The 20575-nt window shown below is 40.9% G+C and overlaps 2 protein-coding genes across 3 annotated transcripts; both read left to right on the top strand.

The window, feature by feature from the left end:
• Positions 1-1950: 1950 nt before the first annotated feature.
• On the top strand, positions 1951-3123 carry LOC310870375 (dnaJ homolog subfamily A member 4-like; the record flags this gene model as incomplete). The annotated part of the gene is made up of 1 exon (XM_083781562.1): positions 1951-3123. The coding sequence occupies one exon, from the start codon at positions 1951-1953 to the stop codon at positions 3121-3123; it is 1173 nt and encodes a 390-aa protein (XP_083637688.1).
• A 720-nt stretch (positions 3124-3843) lies between these two features.
• On the top strand, positions 3844-19792 carry sppl2 (signal peptide peptidase-like 2). Of its 2 annotated transcripts, none has more exons than XR_014570200.1 (15): positions 3844-3960; positions 5292-5408; positions 5958-6140; positions 6968-7057; positions 7381-7520; positions 8301-8443; positions 9118-9214; positions 9593-9709; positions 12039-12120; positions 13549-13623; positions 13731-13793; positions 13979-14078; positions 14798-14875; positions 16103-16390; positions 18017-18151. XR_014570200.1 is itself a non-coding variant. In XM_083781042.1 (15 exons), the coding sequence occupies exons 1-15, from the start codon at positions 3913-3915 to the stop codon at positions 18167-18169; spliced, it is 1647 nt and encodes a 548-aa protein (XP_083637168.1). In that variant the 5' UTR covers positions 3844-3912; the 3' UTR covers positions 18170-19792. The 2 variants fall into 2 exon arrangements, 1 of the variants encoding a protein (XP_083637168.1); XM_083781042.1 differs by having other exon boundaries at positions 16103-16263; positions 18017-19792.
• Positions 19793-20575: the final 783 nt, after the last annotated feature.

Raw genomic sequence — 20575 nt, 5'->3', positions numbered from 1 at the left:
CTGTAGTAAAGGAGGCTGAAAACGACAGTCAAAAAATAACACGCACATCCAAGTGCCTACTAAGCAGGGTGCTGGATTAAACAAAGTCACAAGTAAGTAAATGAAAAAGAACTGCACACCATTTTCTGCTCCCAGAACTTTCTTTACTTAAAGTGGTAACATTTCGAGCCGTAGCCCTTCTTCAGACCTTCACATGAAGGTCTGAAGAGGAGGTAGGGCCCTCATCAGGTAGGGCCTGTTGAGAACTCAAGTTTGCACTAATAACTTTGGGGCAGGCCTGTCAAAAGGGAGACATCGAGGAGGAAGGATGGATCAATCTGGAATGTCAGAACAGGTAAGCTCCATATATGGAGATCTAAGGGTTTGAGGTCAGGAGTTGCTGGCCAATATTGATGAAATCAGGGATCTCCATATATGGGCATTCCCATGTATGGGCTTAATATTGATGACCATCCCTGATGATGTCACGTGATGCCACCAACCAAACAACTGACTGACGGGAAATGCACGATTTCATAGTAAATGCGACCTGTTGTCACAAAATATTAATATTGGCCACAACCATGCACAAACCCCATGTGAAAACATTTTGTGCTGAGGACCATTACAAGATTGAGTTGTTAAAACATTTCAATAGTCTGGTTATGTGTGCAACACCGCCACCTCCTGTCTATAATAACTACCTGACTCAAATTTACAACATTAAAACAATAGCTGCTGTTTGCCTTATTAGTTATTACTTTAGATTAGATGAATTGAATCACAACACTGGGCTTCTGTGTTTTACACACTATTATTAAGGTTTTATTATTAAATTATATTGCGATCAATTCAAATGCAGTACATTTAATTGAATTTGTACAATTAGTACAGGCACAATTTATTTCTACTTTACTGGAGTATTTTCAATTTTCAACTATTTTATTTCTACTCCACTACATCTCAGAGGCAAATGTACAAGCTCACTTCGGCTATTTTCAAATTGCTGAAGTGGGCTTGTACATTTTCAAAGAACATTTATACATTTGAAAACCTGTGAAATGGGACCTTCTGCATAATGAGTGCTTTTTACTTTTATATTTTGGTATATTTTGATGCCACTTTTTCTCCAGTAAATTTGTATTACTGGACTTTTATTTTAACAGTATTTCTACAATAGGCTTGGTAGTAAAACATGTGAGTATTTTTTCACCACTGTGTATGTGAGCAGGAGGCATCTTTCATGATACAGCAGTAATTGCTCAGGGCCTTGCTCATGGACACTTGTGCCCATAGTATACCAGAGTCAGGTTGTGAACTGGAGACCGACCTTCTGTCAACCAATTCTATTCAACCCTATAGTTAACTTGTTTCTCAAAACTTCGAATGATAAAAGTCCATAGACGTGGCTGTCACATGACGTCACGATTAGTGCTCTCTAAACAAACATTAAAAGTCCATAGACTTGGCTGCCATATGACGTAATTCAGAAAGCCAGATGTTGGAGGGGCTCAACCACTCAAAAACTAGGGTGCCAAAGAATTATACGGTAATCATGTGGATCCACATGGGACCAGTGTGGCTCCAATGTGCATCTCAGACTTCATGTTACCAGCCAGTGACGTCATTGGTGTCATATATATACGCTATATTTGCAACAAGTTTATAACATCACTCCAGATTTGGGCAATATTTCAGCCTGGTCTTACTTTACTTTTTAAATATTTCCAAATATTTAAATGTGTAAAGAAATCCATAGAGGTAAAGCTGTGGCCTACTGGCAGTGTGCACAACATATGACCCTGATCGAGGTCAAACCGTTTGCGAGATTTGCTCTGAACCACTCCAGATAGACAAGACCCTCTTAAGACGGCTGACCTCTGAGGAGCCACGCCGTAAAAGGTGACACGGGCGTTCTATCTTCCATAGAAACACAAGAATCTACGGCATAGCAGTCGCAAGGTCGTCATCATGGTTCATGAAACAAGCTATTATGACATCTTGGGTGTTAGTCCCAAAGCCTCGCCTGAAGAAATCAAACACGCTTATAGAAAACTTGCATTGAAATATCACCCAGACAAGAATCCTAATGAAGGAGAGAGGTTCAAGCTCATATCCCAAGCATATGATGTGCTATCAAATCCAAAGAAGAGGGCCTTGTACGATAGAGGAGGAGAACAAGCTATCAAGGAAGGTGGCTTGGGTGGAGGGGGATGCCCCATGAACATTTTCAACGCCCTCTTTGGTGAAAGAATGCAGAGACGAGGTAAGAATGTAGTTCATCAGTTTGCCGTCACCCTGGAAGAGATGTACAATGGAAGCACCAGAAAAGTTGGGATCCAGAAAAATGTCATTTGTGAAATGTGCGACGGTTATGGTGGTAAGACCGGTTCACTGGAGAATTGCTCAAGTTGTAAAGGAGAAGGTTTCCAGGTCCACGAACAACAGATCATACCGGGCATGATTCAGTCCCTACGTAGAGTGTGTGCTGACTGTCGAGGACAGGGCGAGCGTTTTAACTCCAAGGACCGTTGCAAGACATGCAATGGGCACAAGGTGGAACGCAAAAAAAAGATTATTGAAGTTCACATTGACAAAGGAATGAGACATGGTCAGAAAATTATACTCCATGGTGAAGGTGACCAGGTACCAGGCCTGGAGCCTGGTGACATCATCATTGTGCTGGATCAGAGGGAGCATCCTGTTTTCCAGAGACGGGGGGATAATCTGGTAATGAAAATGGTTATCAAACTGGTTGATGCTCTTTGTGGTTTTAAGAAGACTATTCACACATTAGACGACAGAACGCTGCTCATCAGCTCACAGCCAGGTGAAGTTGTGAAGCCCAATGACCTGAAATGTATCCACAATGAAGGCATGCCAATTTACAAGGATCCTTATGAAAAGGGATGGCTATTCCTTCAGTTCCTGGTGGAATTCCCTGAGAAGGACTGGCTTCCAGAACATCTAATGCACCAGCTGGAAGATTTGCTACCTCCCAGGGAGGATGTGATTATATCCGATGACGCGGAGGAAGTCATTCTCAGCGAAGTGGAACCTCAGTCACAACAGAGAAGCCGACGTGAGGTTTATGAAGATAATGAGGGTTCTCGGGGGGGTGACCTTCAATGTCAGACACAGTAATGCAAAATACAGGTAAATGTGAAGATGAAGGTTTAAACCATGCCTTAAGATCCTCTTCATTTCAATACTGATAAATAAACCACAAATTGGGAAATTGTTTAGTTCTGGTCCATAGCATTAGGAGTTCTCTGGTTTACGCTATGGAGTATGGACCAGGGAGCACAGCTGGATGATCGCCGTGCATATCCACGGATATCCCAAGCCGTGCATGTAGCCTATATACAGGGCTCCCCACATGGATGTATTGCCATGAAACTGGCTGTGGGTGGCTGGACACTTTCATGCTGGACTGCTGAAGGACAAATAAATGGACAGCACCTTCCCTCCTATATTCCTCCTAGACTATGTTCCCCCAACTTCCCCCTAACCTTTACTGTTCCCAGGGTTCTGTTTCCCACCTCCGTAGGCCTACCACCGGCCACACAGACCACTTTTCGCAAAGTACTAGAGAAGGCCTAGTGAGTAGAGTTGTACTGAAGACAGAGTTCCACTCAACCAGGTGTAAGGAGCAGCAGGGCCTGAGCCTCTAGAGGTAGCCAGCGGTGCTTTTAATTTAGAGTCCAGTCTTTGTTTCATGATGATTACTACTACTAGTACTATTTTTGAAACATAAAAGTTGGTAGAAGAAACGAATTACAACTTCACAAGGCGTTTTTTTTACTCGTGTTAGTTAGAATAACCAATAGCATAATGCGCTGCAGTGAGTAGGCGGGTCTGTAGGAACAGCTGGTGGGCGCACTGTGTAGTGAGCAGTGCGGTTGATGGGGAAACAACAACAAGCTAGGCATCATGAGGGTCCCTTTAACCCTGATTTGGACAGCTTTTCTAGTTCAAAAGGTAAGGGAGGCCACACGGTTGCCTTGACAAAGCGAGCGTGTGTTTATGTATACTGCACTCGGCACGTGGTCGATGAAAACAATGTTTTTTTGTTTTTTCTTTAATTTTCGGAATGATTAGCTTGCATGCTATGACTGTGTTAGCTTGCGGAGATCACCCGATATGTATAGGGCCCAGGCGTATCCCGCACATCTTTAGGTTTCTGTTCAGTAAAAACACCATCATACTATGCTGATGGTTCAGCTAAATGCTTTAATGTCACTATTACCGGTAAGTGAACTCCAGGAACCATGTTCGAGTTGGTTGTCATTTCAGACAATCAGCTAACATGGCAATCATTAGCCTACTTTTAAGTTAACGGGCTGTCTTATCAGGTTTATTGCAATAAAGTAGATCGCTGCTACTGGTCATGAACGATAACGTTACACTCACACCAACTGTAGAGCTGCAGTGTGTCAGAACTGGCCTCCCTGCTAACGGAAATGACTCAAATGAGGCCAAAAAGCCTGTTGGAGTAGCCTGTAAAAGACACACCAGCAACAGCTACTTTGTCATTACTGTCATAGTTAAGGAATTACTTTCTCAACACATTTACAACGTTGCTATGTATTTGGGCTTAAAGTCGATATTAACTCATTCATTACTTAATGTTTAAAAGCAATGTTGTTACCCACATTATATACACATTTATAACATTTATATTACAATTTTAATATTACATTTTTGAGCCTCTTATATCCAGCTATGAGGGTTTGTGTAAACAAACATTGATTGGTGATTGGCCAGAATGAGATGACGAATGATAATAAGAGCGCCCCTCACTTCACACGGGTGTGATGTTTGAGGGGCTATATGTCCAGCTTTTGGTGTATGTAACCCAATTTTTGTCCCAACGCAAACATTAAATGCCATTGACAATTTATGGACAATTTTGAGTGTTTGTGTGAACACAAACATTGCATAACACAAACATTGATGACGAAGGTGAGTACGCAAATTGTGATGGCCGGAATGAGGTGATGTATGATGACGTACGATTATAAGTGTGCCCCTCACTTCACACAGGTGTGATTTTTGAGGGCCCACTCCTATATACAGCTTTTGTCCCCACAAAATGTCCGCAACACAAACATTAAATGCCATTGACAATGAAGGGAAAATGTAGGTGATCTTGTCCCCACACGTCTCATATTTGCCATCGACAATGAAAGGAGAAATTAGGTCAATTGTCCGCAACGCAAACATTAAATTATGCCATTGACAATGAAGGGGAAATTTCGTCACTTCACACGGGTGTGATTTCTTTCTTATGACATTTACTTTTTTTACAGGTCGTGGGAGAGTATGGCATGGCCCATTTCAGCGACAAGGGCAAAAGTAAAGGAAAGGATTACTGCATATTCTTCAACTCACAATGGGCAGGTCTACCTCAGGACCTCAATAAGGCGGTAAGTGAACAGTTAGTACCAACTCTATGGCCAAGAATGTTCACATCGGTGATGGTCAGATGAAAAATAATAGACAAGGATCAAGAATTTTATGAATTTAATAATGGCCATTAATTGCTGAGGTGCAGGTCAGGTTGGAGAGATATCAATTGAAGTAGAAGAGTACCGCAACATGTAGTTAGCATTTATTTTCCTTCTATTGAATTGCACCATCCAAACTGGTGTTGAAACTTCAAAGGTCTTGATCTCGGCAGAGTCGGCAACTCTATCAGACTGTGATTTCTACATTAGTTCTTTTGACCAGTGCACCTCAGAGCTGCTGTCTCAGTCACCTATTATTTGTTTGTTTACACATGACTATGTTGCCAACAAAAGTATCATAGAAGTTTCAGATAACTGCACAGTGTTTGGACTAAAATGGTGAATGGTGCATTTATGCCTTTGCGTATACTTGCAAGTGCATTGTGTACGTGTAGACTGTGTCTCACTATGTAGGTCTATAATGTTTGGCACGATTATTATTATTATTTTTTTTTATGCATTCCGTAGTCACGTCTGGAGATCTACGACCTGACGGCATCAGTGCTGTGCTCTCCATCAGACGTCCCTGAGGGAGGCTTCACCAATACCATCCCTATGGTGATGAGGGGAAACTGCACCTTCTATGAGAAGGTCCGCTTGGCCCAGATTAATGGTGCCAAAGGTCTTCTCATAGTCAGCAAGGACAGGCTGGTAAGGGGGCATCAACAACCCATCACACCAAACCACATGCACATATAACAGCCTCCAACCTTTCAAATACCTGTAAATATCCGTGGCAGCTAACGCCAATTTGGCATGTGATGAATGACGTCCAAACTTTGTTTGGCCTAGGTACTGTAGGCAATAAGAACAAAACCTCATTCAGGCTGTGCTTTTCAGAGCTGTTTGGTAGTTCTTGCACGTCCAAGAAGTTCTATGTGTGATTGGTCAGACATTCAATGATTATGTTGTTTCATTTCCGCTATCTGTCAGTAACGTACCACGGACTGTTTTGAAGGAATATTGGCTGGAAATAATCCCTTTTTGTGCGACTACAAATGTAATGTACTGTCGCTTTGCTTTTTTGTATTGAGTGTAATAACCATATAAACGAGAAGATTCACAACTTTCTTAAATCAATGTTCGGCAAATAGTAGGAAAACGAAGAAAAATGTCAAAACAAAACAATAAATGAAACATGTAATTGATAGTATTAATCAATTATAACTGTTGTTACCCAATACCCAATTCCAAAAAGTTCAATAATACTTCATTTCAAATATATTGATATCAAAATGCAATCTAGTTCAGTTATAAAATTCTAAATCTATTGTAGACAATACAATATTTTAGAGTGCTTCTTCCTTAAGGTATTGAGGCCTCTAAATCAAATGAAACGCAGAAGGAAACATTTTGCAATGCGCATATTTTATAAATTAATTTATGACCATCGTTCTGCTTTCCCAATATTTCCTAACAGTTTATTTTGTCTACATTTTGCAACAACGTCTATTGTTTTATTTATTTTTAAATTACAGACACCACCTGCAGGAAACAAGACACAGTATGAAGAGATCGACATCCCAGTAGCACTGCTAAGCTACTCTGACATGCTGGACATAAGCAAGGTGACAAGTTAAAGAGATGCAGTCTGTCATAATACCTGTTAGGAGAACTTGCTCTTTGAAGAATCAATAAATCAAGACAGAATAATTGTATAAATATGACAGACCTTTCCCCCCGTTAATGCTGTATATTATTGTAACCTGAAAATTGTAGTTTGGCATTACATGTGTTGATGTCCAAATTCTATGCAATGGCCAATCATTACCACTGGCTCACAGCCAGGCTAACCAAAGTATAGTCTGTATATTTGATTACCGGTATGTCATCGCATGCCAGTGACTTCCCCAACCTGAGCCAGAGCTGTTCTGTTTCCTAACCCCTGCAGAAATTTGGGAAAGGAAGAGAGGTTGCCATGTATGCACCCAGTGAGCCCGTGCTGGACTACAACATGGTGATCATCTTTTTGATGGCAGTGGGAACAGTTGCCATAGGAGGCCAATGGGCTGGCAGCAAGGACAGCAAGAAGTAAGTTTTGAAATGAGACAGACACCCCTCTGTATGTGGTGGCTCAATGTGTTCTTGGAACGACTTGTACACAGTATCTTCCCTGCATCATGAGAAAAGACTATTGTACAGTGCCAACATTTTGCCGTCACTTTAGGCCAAACTAGTAACGCATTACTTTTATACGTATCCTTGTTCAGTTACAATAATGTCTAAGATTAATGTCTGCCGATATCCGTATTCATTAGGGTTGTCCCGATCCGATCAAGTCATTTTCAAATGATCGGAATCGGATTGGGAGCAGAAAATGTGACATCCCTAGTATCAATATTATATCCATATCATGATATTAGACTGGATATTGTCTGATTTTGGATATTGTACTATTGTGATTTGGCATAACTAATAAGTGTCGGCTCGGGAAAAATCGTTATTGGCAGATACAGATCTTAGAATAGATAAATTCATAAATTAGTAAATTCAGGCTATGAAAGGTTGCCTCTGCTAGCAGCTATTTTGGCAGGCTGTCAACCATTGATTACAGGTTGTATTGGAAAAAGGTATTGGGATAGTAAAATTGTGCATGATTAGTATATTCTGCTAACCCACCAATGTCGATAAACACGAGTAAAAATGGCCTTCCTTAACAATAACGTAAATTAATCCTTTTGAGTATAGTTTGGTAACATAACAACTGTAACTGTTGTAAGTAGCCACAGTTCCCCTTTGTTCTACATGAAAGACTCCCCAAACAAACGCTTCTAACATTTTCCTGTCACCTCGCCTTCCGCCATCCTGAAGGCGGTACATGAAACACAAGAGGGACGACAGCGCCGAGAAGCAGGAAGAGGAGACGGTGGACGTCACACCAATCATGATCTGCGTGTTCGTGGTCATGTGCTGCAGCATGCTGGTGCTACTCTACTTTTTCTACGACAGCTTGGGTACAGTACACACACACACCAGCACATATGTCACACATCTCTCTGCACTCAGTTTCCTTTAGGGAGGGGGGGGGGTTGTGTGTGTGTGTGTGTGTGTGTGTGTGTGTGTGTGTGTGTGTGTGTGTGTGTGTGTGTGTGTGTGTGTGTGTGTGTGTGTGTGTGTGTGTGTGTGTGTATATACGTATATATATATATATATATATATATATGCAGTATTTAGAAAAGCAAGAAAAAAAGCAAGTATTTGTATTATTATTATTATGTAAAGGGTTGCAGGTGCATGTTCACCTGAGTTTGTCCAGTAATCATTGTGTTTGGCATGTGTTACTCTGTGGAAAAAAGCTAATGTAACGTAGCATCAACTAGTCATACAAAGGTGAAACTGGTCTAATCTCCTGGTTTTATAATACTAAGATGATTAAAGAGGTTTTGGTATAGTGTACCTTTGTGTAGTCTATTGTAAAGTGTTGGATGGACGACAAATATTTATTATTTAGCCACTAAATAAGACATTAGACAGACAATTTGAAGACAATAGTTTAGGAACAGCACACAAAACGTTGGAATTATATATTAAATTCTTTATTCCTTCATCACAGGCTGTGAAGGTTGTCGATTATTGTGACATGGTGACAACATGCATCCTAATAGTTTTTTTCCCGACTCATCTGTAGCCATCTGGGTAATTGGCATCTTCTGCGTGGCGTCCTCGGTGGGTCTCTACAGCTGCCTCTGGCCTTTTGTCAGGAGAATGCCTTTCTGCAAGTGCAGGTGATGCTCATTTGAGATTATTGTACAGCAACATTCTGTTTGCTCTGCATTGGTTAATTGTGGCATATTTCACAGATTCCCTGTGTCTTTGTATAATGCATGTTATGAATACAATGAATACAATGTAACAGCTACAGTAACTACACAAATGCCTTAAATAGGCAGTCGCCTGAATATAGACTGATTATAAACTTAAGAGATTTGTGATATATAGGCATTGGCCTGATTATGAAGGTGTGTGTCTAGTTAATATAGCGTTATCAATTATGGTTTTAAAGCGAGACATGATCTGAGTGTCATTTTATTGGGTTAGATCAAATTAAATAATACAAATATTATTCTCTGGTGGGCTGAATGTCTGCAATCTTGTGACCGTAGGATTCCAGAGAACAATCTTCCGTACTTACACAAACGGCCTCAGATCCGCATGATGTTGCTCTCTGCCTTCTGCATCAGCATCAGCGTTACCTGGGTGGTGTTCCGCAACGAGGACCAGTGAGTACACACACACACACACACACACACACACACACACACACACACCAAATGTTGTCTTCTTGGCTTGCACTAAGGACTTAACCCATTCTGACCGGGCACCCATTTTGGTGTCGGCATCATGTTATGCTTTAGCTATTGAAAAATAGCAGATCTACAAGCTCATATCGCGCCACCGAGTGGCGCGATATGAGCTTGTAGGTCTGCTATTTTTGAAAAATCGAAGAGCGACTGACATTTCTAGAATCTGATCTCAGGTCAGAATGGGTTCATCAGACCAGTGTGTGTCCGGCGGAAACCTCGTATGAATCTGATCTCAGGTCAGAATGGGTTAATTTGATTGCCTAGCCTCATAATTGGCTATACAAAAACATATTTATGCCGCATTGGTCGCTGCAGTTCGTTGGAGCGACTTGTCTCTAGCTGGAGGAGGAAGTCAAACGGAAGTGCTGAAGGCATGCTGCGTGGCTGCCACTCAAGTGACTACTGGCCAATCACAGCACGTCTTTTCCGGGACTTCCGTTTACATTGCCAAAGCAAGTGCCGCTGGGAAAGAAGGAGTCAGAGTCGCGCATACTTCCATTACGTACCTGGAAGCTTGGCAAGCTTCCGCTTTGCTTCCGCTATACTTTGCAAAGAATCTCGGGAAAGCTTGCCTCCATGTTGCCTTCCCTCGAGATACAGAGGCCCCAGCACCGGAAAAGGCGTCCACCTTTATGTCTATGCTTTTAACCGCCCTATATTTGTAGTAGGCAACAGGTGAACTGAGAACTGGCCTGTCATTGATTATATCTGAACCGCCGCCCGACCAATTATTTTGTAAATAATTTCCTTAAATGATACATTGTTTTTTTCTCCATTTTAACGGACCTTGAACCATGAAAGAGCTCTTGTTTCAAAAGGAGCATGATTCTCAGTCTCCAGATAAAATGTTATTTTGAAACATTTTGATGAACTAAATATCCTAGTCTAGTGCTACATTCAAAGATGAGGCCTGCACCTGTAACATTTTATTCCACATGGTTTTCTATCTATTGTACCACATACCTATTAACTTTTATAACAATATAGTTATTATTAATTATTGTATATACTGAAAGGTTCCTATTCCTAAATTAGCCATTGATTGTGTTCTGGCCCACCTGGCCTACTGTCTTTGAAAGAGTTTGGCCCGAGGCCAAACTTACCTGCCGGCCTGCCCTATATACTTAAGAAACGTGCCCAAAATATGGATGTCAGGTTGAAAGTGGTCAAGGAGGAGACTGTATGAAATATAATCCAGAATCCAATTGAGGTGATCCTGGTGTGTTTTCTGCTTTTAAGACAGATATTTCTAGATTTATCACATTCAACACAGCTGATTGTTTTTCTTTATATTGCACAACAAAAGAGAGAAAGCTTTTTGCCTGTTGTGCGTTTTATCAAGATCATAGCTTGATCTGATAAAACTACTGTGGTTTCATGAAACCCATGGGAAAATGGGTAGCACGCTCCACCACCTCTAAGTTACGTTTCTATACAGTAAGTCTTTTTGTTTCCAGTAAATTGTGTGTAGATAAAATTTGCAGTTCATACAGCGACAGCAACAGTTCATAAAAAACATTTAGTCATTGATGCTGTGTTTAGTGAGCGCTTGCATCCATATTTTCCGCATCACAGAATTGAGGCATTAAAACTAATGGAGCACCAGTTCAGTGAGTTTAAAATGGAGATCTTGTCTAGTCTATAGTGACAGAAATGCTGGTGTGCCACAAGACTATATGGTGATAAGGGAGGCTGCATATTATTATTTATAATCCTGTCACCAAATTAAAATATGTTCTACTTTTTTATGTTCCCCGGAGGTCTGTGGAGTTGTGAAAGGGTCCTCGGCGACCTTCTAGAGTGGGGAACTTAGTGTGAACATGATGAGTTTTGAATACATGTATGTTGTGAAAAGCATTACTATTGGTCTACTTTGGAGTTAGCTTGGAGTCTTTTTCTATAAAGCCACGGTAAAAATGAATTCTTTGCTTGAAACCTTCTGTGCTTATGTGGGCTCGAGCCTCATCGTTATTGTTAAACACATTTAATCAAGCATGTGTGGACTTTTCAACACATCGTACATTCGTCATTGCGATTGTTGTTGTGACCCAATGCCCCCCGCATAGACGCCGTCTGTGCCCCTCACTTGTTGATTGCTAGATGTGCGATAGATGACATAATCGTTAATTGCTCCTGTATGCATGTGTGACTCATGTCTTGTTACTTGATGTCAGGGAGCTTGGTTCCAGTCAGGAGGCCAGGCTGTCCTGACCTGTAACTCTATATGTGTTGTCCACTTGTCCAGGTGGGCGTGGGTGTTACAGGACGCCCTGGGGATCGCCTTCTGTCTCTACATGCTCAAAACAATCAGACTGCCCACGTTTAAGGTGCGTTGATGCGATCGTTTTTTCCTGCCCTAATAATGTTTAGTTATTTTAATTGGAGTGCTGTTGTTTTGTGCCGTTTTCTCATGCGTAGAAAAATGTGTTGGGTATGTGTTGTTTCAGGTGTTATCTTTGAGGTGATAGTTTTTGAGTGGTGCAACCACTCCAAGGAACAGCAATGTCTGTGTTGTTCACCTATGTGTTGTTCACCTATGTATGTGACGTTAATGAGCTAATGACTATTAGTACCAGTAGGGGCGCTGTTGTACCAGAAACGGGGAGAGAGATAGCGCTGTACTGTTGCCTGCTAATGAGAGAGAGAGAGAGGAGGGGGGGAGAGGGGAGTTGCACCACTCAGTTCACACGGGTGTGATTTTTTTTAAATAAATGACTGACACTGGCTACGTTTACATGAGCAGTTAAATCCCCTTTTCATTCCGAATAGAAGTTAAATCGTATTAAACGTTGTTATGTAAACACCTACAAAAACTTACATCCGAATGAAAACGCTCGATGCGATCTAAAAACCATTCCGATGTCACTGGCCGGATTACTCCGATGTTCAATGCGATTGAAAGAAAATTGGACTCATGTATACACTGCTTCGGATGTAAATTAATTCTGGTCTTTCTGAGCATGCTCATTTCCATTGCGCTCCAACTCCAAGGCGCTCATAAGCCTCATATCCAAGGCGCGCTGAGGAGTTTGCACATAGAGCGCGTTATTTCGTGCATTTTGTGTGTGTGTGTGTGTGTGTGTGTGTGTGTGTGTGTTCAACGGTCTCTCTCTCACACTCTCTCTCTCTCTCTCTCTCTCAAAAATAACGAGCGACCCGATACAATAATAATCAGTGTGCCCTGGCCGTGCTGTAGATAATAAAGTAGGCTACACATAAAAACGAGATGATCACCTTCCCAGCGGAGAAGGGGAGCCGCAGCAGGTGGGGAAAAAAAGACGGTAAACATAGTATGTCCGTCCTTATCCAAGCAGCAGCCTCAAAACTACTGCGGAATGAAATGATGGGATTTCAAAGTGTCGTCTTTCGTCTGAAAGTCACAATGAATGAACTGCCTATATTTTATGTGTCCAACAGATGGCGTAGTTTCACGTGAATTAACATGTATCATGTCTTCTATCACTTCTCCATATAAACACTCATTCGGAATGACCATTTCCCATGTAAACTCGTGGCAAAAAACATTACATCGGATGTATTTTATTCTGAAGTATTTATTCGGAATGATCACCCTTCATGTAAACGTAGCCCGTGTCTTTTTTATTATAAATGACTGACCATATTACCCTTTGTCTCTCCTGCATGAATAACTTTGTGATATACATTTTCATTGCTGTCTCTGTGGACTTTCATCACCAGCATTTTATCATTGTGTGAAAAAAGAAGACAAAAAACAACTCTCTCCCTCTGTCCAGGCTTGCACTTTACTCTTGGTGGTCCTGTTTGTCTACGACGTATTCTTTGTATTTATTACACCCCTCTTCACAAAGGTATGTTAGGATTGTTTTGCACTTTAGTTTTCACTGTAATATGATATAACCACAGTCCTCTGTACTACAGGAAAAGGTCATTTCTGCCCTATTGTTTTTCTCCACAGAGCGGGGAAAGTATAATGGTGGAGGTGGCGGCTGGTCCCTCTGACTCCTCCACACATGAAAAGGTATGCTTATTTTTCAACTCTTGCTCTCCCCCTGGGTGGGGTGTGTGGGGGGGGGGGGGGGGGGCACTATACACATCATTACTCCTTCCTTAAACGTTGTTTCAGTGCATAGGTTAAGCTGTTGAGTAGACGTAACGAGGCATAATGAAAGATGTGGTAACACTTAATTGTTGTCTTTGCTCCAGCTTCCTATGGTGCTTAAAGTGCCACGGTTAAACTTCTCTCCTCTCGCACTATGTGACCGGCCCTTCTCGCTCCTGGGCTTTGGGGATGTCTTGGTACCAGGTAATTATTTGGGAATTGTGTTGCTGTCATGCAGAAACTTTGTATCTCCATATTTAATCCTTTTTTGGTGTATGACTGTCACTCAAAAGTAGCGGAAACAAAAAGAATTGATTACGAATTTTCTTAAAATCACCAAAATAGGGGAGGGGGTCCCTGCCAGCCCCCACTGTTCTGTTGTCATGGGAAGGGTGGGACAACCACATATCACCTCCAATACAGGTGGAGTCGCCACCATGTTGATTTGAATTAGCGATGGCCCCCTCATTTCGTAATCTGTCAGCTTGGATTTAGACTTTTTGGGTACCCTGAACCATCAGCCGTCAATAGTGCTGCTCAGGTGTTACCATTTTGTCTCGCCTGTAACACCAATGACTAACATAACTCCTTAGCAGCTAATCATTGCCCAGGATCTCTATATGCTGGATGTCCTATCAGCTGCTGTAATGTCAGAGAAAGATGCCACGCTGACAGTTGGCAGTGTTCTTCGTGAGGTTGGCCACTGGACAAGAGCACCGCGATGCCTGTGGTAGCAGTGTGAAACTGTGAATGCAACACTTAACCACCTACACTGTGTATTGAAATATTCACACTAGTCCTATTTCAGCACAGCTCAGTTCAGTTCAATGTGCTTCATTGACAGGTTGAGGGTGACATTACTAAATATGAAAAGAACATCAAAGAAAGAAAGAAATGTAACTCCTGTCTTGTTTTCCTCCTAGGTCTGTTGGTAGCTTACTGCCATAGATTTGACATTCTCATGCAGGCGTCCAGGATCTACTTTGTTGCCTGCACCATTGGTAGGTACTTGATGTGATACTGCATGAACTACTGCTCTCACTCTTTCCCTTCCTCTGGCCCAAACCACCTTGATTTATGTTTTACCTCGACAACGCTATGTGATTGATGACTCTGAGTTATGTGTAGCTCTCTTTTGCACTTGTGTATCCCCTCTAAAACATCAGGTACTATGATTATACTAGGATGTTCTTTTTTTCAAAAAAGTGTACAGAAAGTGTTCAAATTATGTTTTATGTGGCCACACCCACCATTTAATTAAGTATACCTGATTTAAACCTTAGCACCACCCACCTGAACTTAAAGATGGAGTGCTGTGATTTTTTTCCCACCCTAAAACATAGTTTTTATGTGGACACGCCCACCAGTTCATTAGGTATGCTTGGTTTCCCTTGTGGGTGGTGATGGGTGGTGATCCACCTGAACTGAAACCGCACCCACAGCTGTTGAATGATAAAGGGGGAGGGGATGATATTGTGATGTTACTATATCACTGTTTTTTTCATTGGCACGTTTGACTGTCAAGGTTTCAGCCTCCAGGAAGAAACCCTAAATACAAAGGGAAGACATCATTGCACATAACAACCACACCAAGGGGTCTAATTAAGTACTGTCACCTCATAAACACATGAAAAACTGGAAGAAATCACGGCACTCCATCTTTAAGCCTCGCCAACAGCTGTTGTTGTATGATAATGGGGGAGGGGTTATGGTTATGATGACACTAAAGTGGTGTATTTCGATTGGGCCTTTTGACTCAAAGGCTTGCAGCTTTCAGGAAGAAACCAAAAAAACTTTTTTTAATATTATAACCACACCTGGGGATGTATTAGAGTAATCTTAACTCCATAGACACATACAAAAATCATGGCACTCCATCTTCAATCTATTTGTGTTTATATTGATTGTTTAACCATTGAACCAACTCGTTACATTTAAATATGGTCAGAAAAATTGTTTTTGTATTGAAATCACAAATCACACCAATGTGCTATATTACGAAACCCCTTACATTTGCATAGAAGATAAAGTCTCCATAGAAGATGGTAATATTCCAAACTAACAGTTGGTCACTGAAAATTGCAATTATCCTGATATTTATAGTACAAAATTATCAATATGAAAAAGGAAATCTAATCATAAGATAATATCGATAAGAGTCATTGCATATAGATGGTCCCAGGTTCGCCCCTCACCCTGTGCATCATTCTCTGTGTCTTTCCTTCTAGCCTATGGCATTGGTTTGCTGATCACCTTCGTGGCGTTGGCTCTGATGCAGAAGGGACAGCCAGCGCTGCTGTACCTGGTACCCTGCACTTTGCTCACCAGCCTGGCTGTGGCGCTCTGGCGCAGGGAGTTGCCCCAGTTCTGGACTGGAAGTGGATTTGTGGTGAATACCAGTTTGATATGAGTGACCTACTACCGCGGGAAAACAAAGACTCAAACAAAAACAAAAAAAAGTCGACAACAAAAATTTCTAGTGTTTTTAAAAAACACACTGTAAAGTAGAATTTCAAGTTGAGTAACGCCTTACGATGATTCCATCCATTCCAACCATTTCTTTCTGTTTTGCTTGCTCAACCCAAACCCCCACCGCTCTTCTCATCACTGTTTCGCTCTAGAGGGCGCTGAGGGCTCAGCGGGCTCAGCATTCTGTGGCCCAATCTCAATGTCTGCACTCACAAGCTTTGATGAGCACTTTTGACTGTCCCCCTGTGTAAAACGACAGGTGCACGAGGGCTCTCTCACAGACTTTTTGCACTTTACATAAGCCTATATTTCTGCAGGTTTTGCTTGACACAATGGCCCACAACACATTGTTCTGCTTTTACAACCAAGCCGGATAATAAAAGAATGTACTGTAAGCAGCTGTTAAGAGGTTAAGTGATAGATGTGTAATAGATATTTTATTATATGATAGCCTGTTCATTTCCAAGTGTTTTCATTTGATTTGAACATAAGAATTTAGCACATAAATGGAACAAACAACATATCTCTGCTGTCGGGAAGAAACCACCTAACTCCAAAATGTAATTTTTTCTGAATTTTTTAAATATAGATTTTTCAGGGAATGAAGAAAACTGTATAGTTTGAAAACAAAGAAATACTGCCTCATCAAAGTTTATTAGTATATTAGTATACTAGTATATTATTAGTAATAGTATTATTATGAGAGGGGGAAAGGTGGTGGAGTAGGCTGTTTTAGCAGACAGTTTGAGGGTCCAATGGTTAAGAGGTTTTGTCCGAAGAGCTTTTTAATACTTTCCATTGGTTCAATATGTTCTTAACCAACAATCAGACGTAAAGGGTGTTCAATCGCACTGACGTATGCACAAAGAAATTTAATAAAAAGGAGTTAGGTGGTTTCCTCCTGACAGCAACGATATCAAACATAAGCCTCGCTTTATCAATATGGTTGAACAGCAGATGAAGTCATGGTAATGTGAAGTCGCAAATTGCTGTACCGCTCATCATATTAATTACATTTTGAACCCCTGCTGCATCTTGCATGTATGCTAAACACACAGGTGACATTAATTCAAGTCTGTGAGGATTCAGTGCTCACAGGTCTTAAAGTGGACATTGAAATTGGCTTTGTGGTCACTGCAGGTATCCTATCTGGGCTTCCTTTTTGCCTCTACCTTCTGCTCTACCACAATTTAAGCATTATGAAGATACGGTCTCTTTTTAATTGTACTTTTTAAATGTACATTTATTTTTCAAAGAATAGGCCATTACTTCCATTTTTTTGGTACGTACATAAACACTGACAGTCCTTGTGAATATTAGTCGACTATTTGGTGGTAGTTATGATGATAGACATCTCTTAGAGATTGATTATTAAGCATTGATGGCATAATTGTTATTGTGGAGTGACTCAACATAACCCTGGGATTTTCTTTGTGATGCTTAATTTGTCTTTGTGTATTGTCTCTTAGGATTTCTGTGACACTGTAGAAACCAGCTAACAGGCAACATGTTGATTTATAAACTAGTCTAGACCTAATGAATGTCAACCAAGCTGTATTTGTAGGCAGAGGAATAACTAAAAGAAAAATCCACTTATGTCCTTTTTTGTTCTCAGTTGTCACGCTGTTGGACTTCAGTTATCTCAGCTCAATTATCATTTTTGTCCCTTGCAGCCTCCTCCCATAGTGCTCGCACCAATCAACTGTACAAAAACTACAACCGCGCCCGTGGAGGACCCCCAGGCCCCCTCCCAGAGCGAGGGCCCTCCCCCATACTCACCTCAGGAAACACCCCCTGCTGAAAAAGAGGAAAACAAAGCTGAATAGAAAGGACTTGTTGTATGGCATTTTCTAATTCATTTCATTTGTAATTTTTTTAAAATGTATTTCAGTCCAACTTGTAATGGTTCGTGACGGACTTCTGAAGTACAGACATTTCAGTCTTGCACTTTGTGCAAAAAGAAAAGGAGGAAGGGACATCCACATTCCCAGTGGCAAGGAATTGGATGGTATCGGAGATGTTGGGAGACATAATTTCCATGGAATTAATGAGCACAAAAAATACACACAGCAGTCCCCCGGCCCGATACTACACACACAATGTACCACCTGAAAAGGAAAGGAAAGGAACTGGTGACAAACTCGTGGCTACGTGGACGCAACAAATATAATTTGGTTACATACACCCAACACCATCATGTTACCATGAAGGAAAATGTCTCATTAGAAGTTATGGGAGAAGTTCGTTTTTTACTCTTTTCTTCTGTTTGCAGTTGCACCCAGTATCAGCCGCAGCAGTGCCATGTCACACATGGATGGCAGCTTAATTAATGTCTGTTTCAGCTGTCTTCGCTGACAATTGCCGATCTACAAGCTCTCAACATGTCGCAATGCAGCATTTTGTGAGCTATTAGATATATTTTCTGCAAAGCTTTCCCCAGAATACTGATGCTTGCGTTTAAGTGGTTAATTTTCACACTTATTAAAATGTGGTGCTCTCATGGTTATTTGACTGAGCCAAAGGTATCAGATAAGATGTTTTTGGTCATTTATGTTTTTATTAGTGTTTGTATGCATTTTCCTTTGCAACATACATTATCTTGCCTTTGGAATTCTTTATATATGTTTTTTATTTTGCATGCTATTACTTGGGGATTTGAGCCTCTAAAATGTGTATTCTATAGTGGATACTGTTGTATTTGGTAATGGTGGAGCAACAGCTATTTTGTGTTTTCCGGTATATTTTCATTTATGCATAATATTGTCTTAAGACATTTTTTGGCCTTACTGTGCTAGAATGTGTCCGTTTTGAAAAAACGAATTACTTTCTGCAACACAAGTACTGTACTCCAAACAACAGTGTGCAGCTTCACTCATGAGCTGATGAGCGAGTGATTGTTTGATATATCTCACAGCCAACAGAGTAATTACTTTATATTCAGAGTTTGCACAACATTTTGTCCGGGGCTTATATATATATAAGATGTATGTACCCATAAGATTTGGAAAAATTGTAATTGATGGTATCAATAGTATTTTTCCCTTCACACTTTGGTTTTGTCTTTGTCCATTGTTTTATCAAAGATCATCTCCAACACATCGCAATATAAACGTCATGCTCTGTACTGTAGGAAGTTTTTCATTGTTATAATGCCTACTATAAAAAATAAATGCATAAGGTCAAAAGTAAAGTAACATTTGGAGGTGAACAAAGTGTCCGGGAGATGCTTAATTTATACTTTGATGCTAACCAGTGTCGCACACTGAAAATAGCTGATCTACAAGCACAATGCGTTGCAGTGTGACGTGAGCTTTCAATCAGCTATTTTCAGTGCAAGAAACCACACGCGTCCTAGTATAAATCACCAGTTAAGTTTGATGCCAACAAGTGGTTTTTAATACCTCAGTTGAGTACAACACAATAAAGAAACAATGTATTTGATATAATGATATTATGTTTTGTCTACTGTGTTATCACAAAATGGGGTAATTGTGGAAATAATCTTTTAAACGCCTTAGTTTCTCCTACAATAGGCCAAGTTTTTGCTTATTATAAGATGATACCATTTCTGTCTACTCTGTGTCAGGAGGAGACCTGAAGGCTTCCAGGCCTCCTCCTTGGCCTTGTTGAGCTGCACGTCGACGGACAGAGAGAAGTGGCGACGAGGCCTGTCTCTTGATCCAGCCTGCCTCTGAAATCAGAGCCACGGTCCATGCCTCCTGATAGAAGCCTCGGGTTCAGCTTTCCCTGCAGAGCCTTCTTGTTGACTTTGTCCAGGATTACATCACTAAACACTGGCAGCCAGTGGCAGGTCCTCAGGTCTGTTCATGCTGACTGAGATGAACGGTAAACTGAGAAGGAATTCTCTTCCATATCTGATCTTCTGCATGATGTCCATTATCACCATCACGCTGAAATAGTGTGGTTTACGCCATTACAACTTCAGTATTTGTTGTTCAGGTTATCTTTTGAACATAGTAAAGCATTACTATAGCGTTACTAATAGCCTATTTTAAACCGAAACGCAATATGATTTGTATTTATTCAAATACACCAGATAAGCTACTTGTTTTCTTCTTTTATATGTGTATCCATCCACTGTGTAAACTTTCACATTAACACAGTTTTCAAATGTTCACAGTCTAATATACCGGTAATAATCTATTATCTATGTAGGCTATTGTGACCTTGAAAAATACCTAATTTTACGTTTGACTTCTTGCGAGGCATTT

The sequence above is a fragment of the Protomyctophum parallelum genome, assembly GCF_964188405.1.
Source record: "Protomyctophum parallelum genome assembly, chromosome: 14".
In the NCBI taxonomy this organism is placed as follows: Eukaryota; Metazoa; Chordata; class Actinopteri; order Myctophiformes; family Myctophidae; genus Protomyctophum; species Protomyctophum parallelum.
Note: the sequence above shows the minus strand (reverse complement) of the source record. Positions and strands in the feature narration are given on the sequence as shown.

Bases quoted from the DNA above. Each gene is read 5' to 3' on its own strand.
- sppl2 (XM_083781042.1), top strand. From the start codon at position 3,913: ATGAGGGTCCCTTTAACCCTGATTTGGACAGCTTTTCTAGTTCAAAAG. The intron at 7,521-8,300 runs GTAAGTTTTGAA...GCCATCCTGAAG, and splicing joins GGCAGCAAGGACAGCAAGAA to GCGGTACATGAAACACAAGA. The intron at 14,876-16,102 runs GTAGGTACTTGA...CTTTCCTTCTAG, and splicing joins CTTTGTTGCCTGCACCATTG to CCTATGGCATTGGTTTGCTG.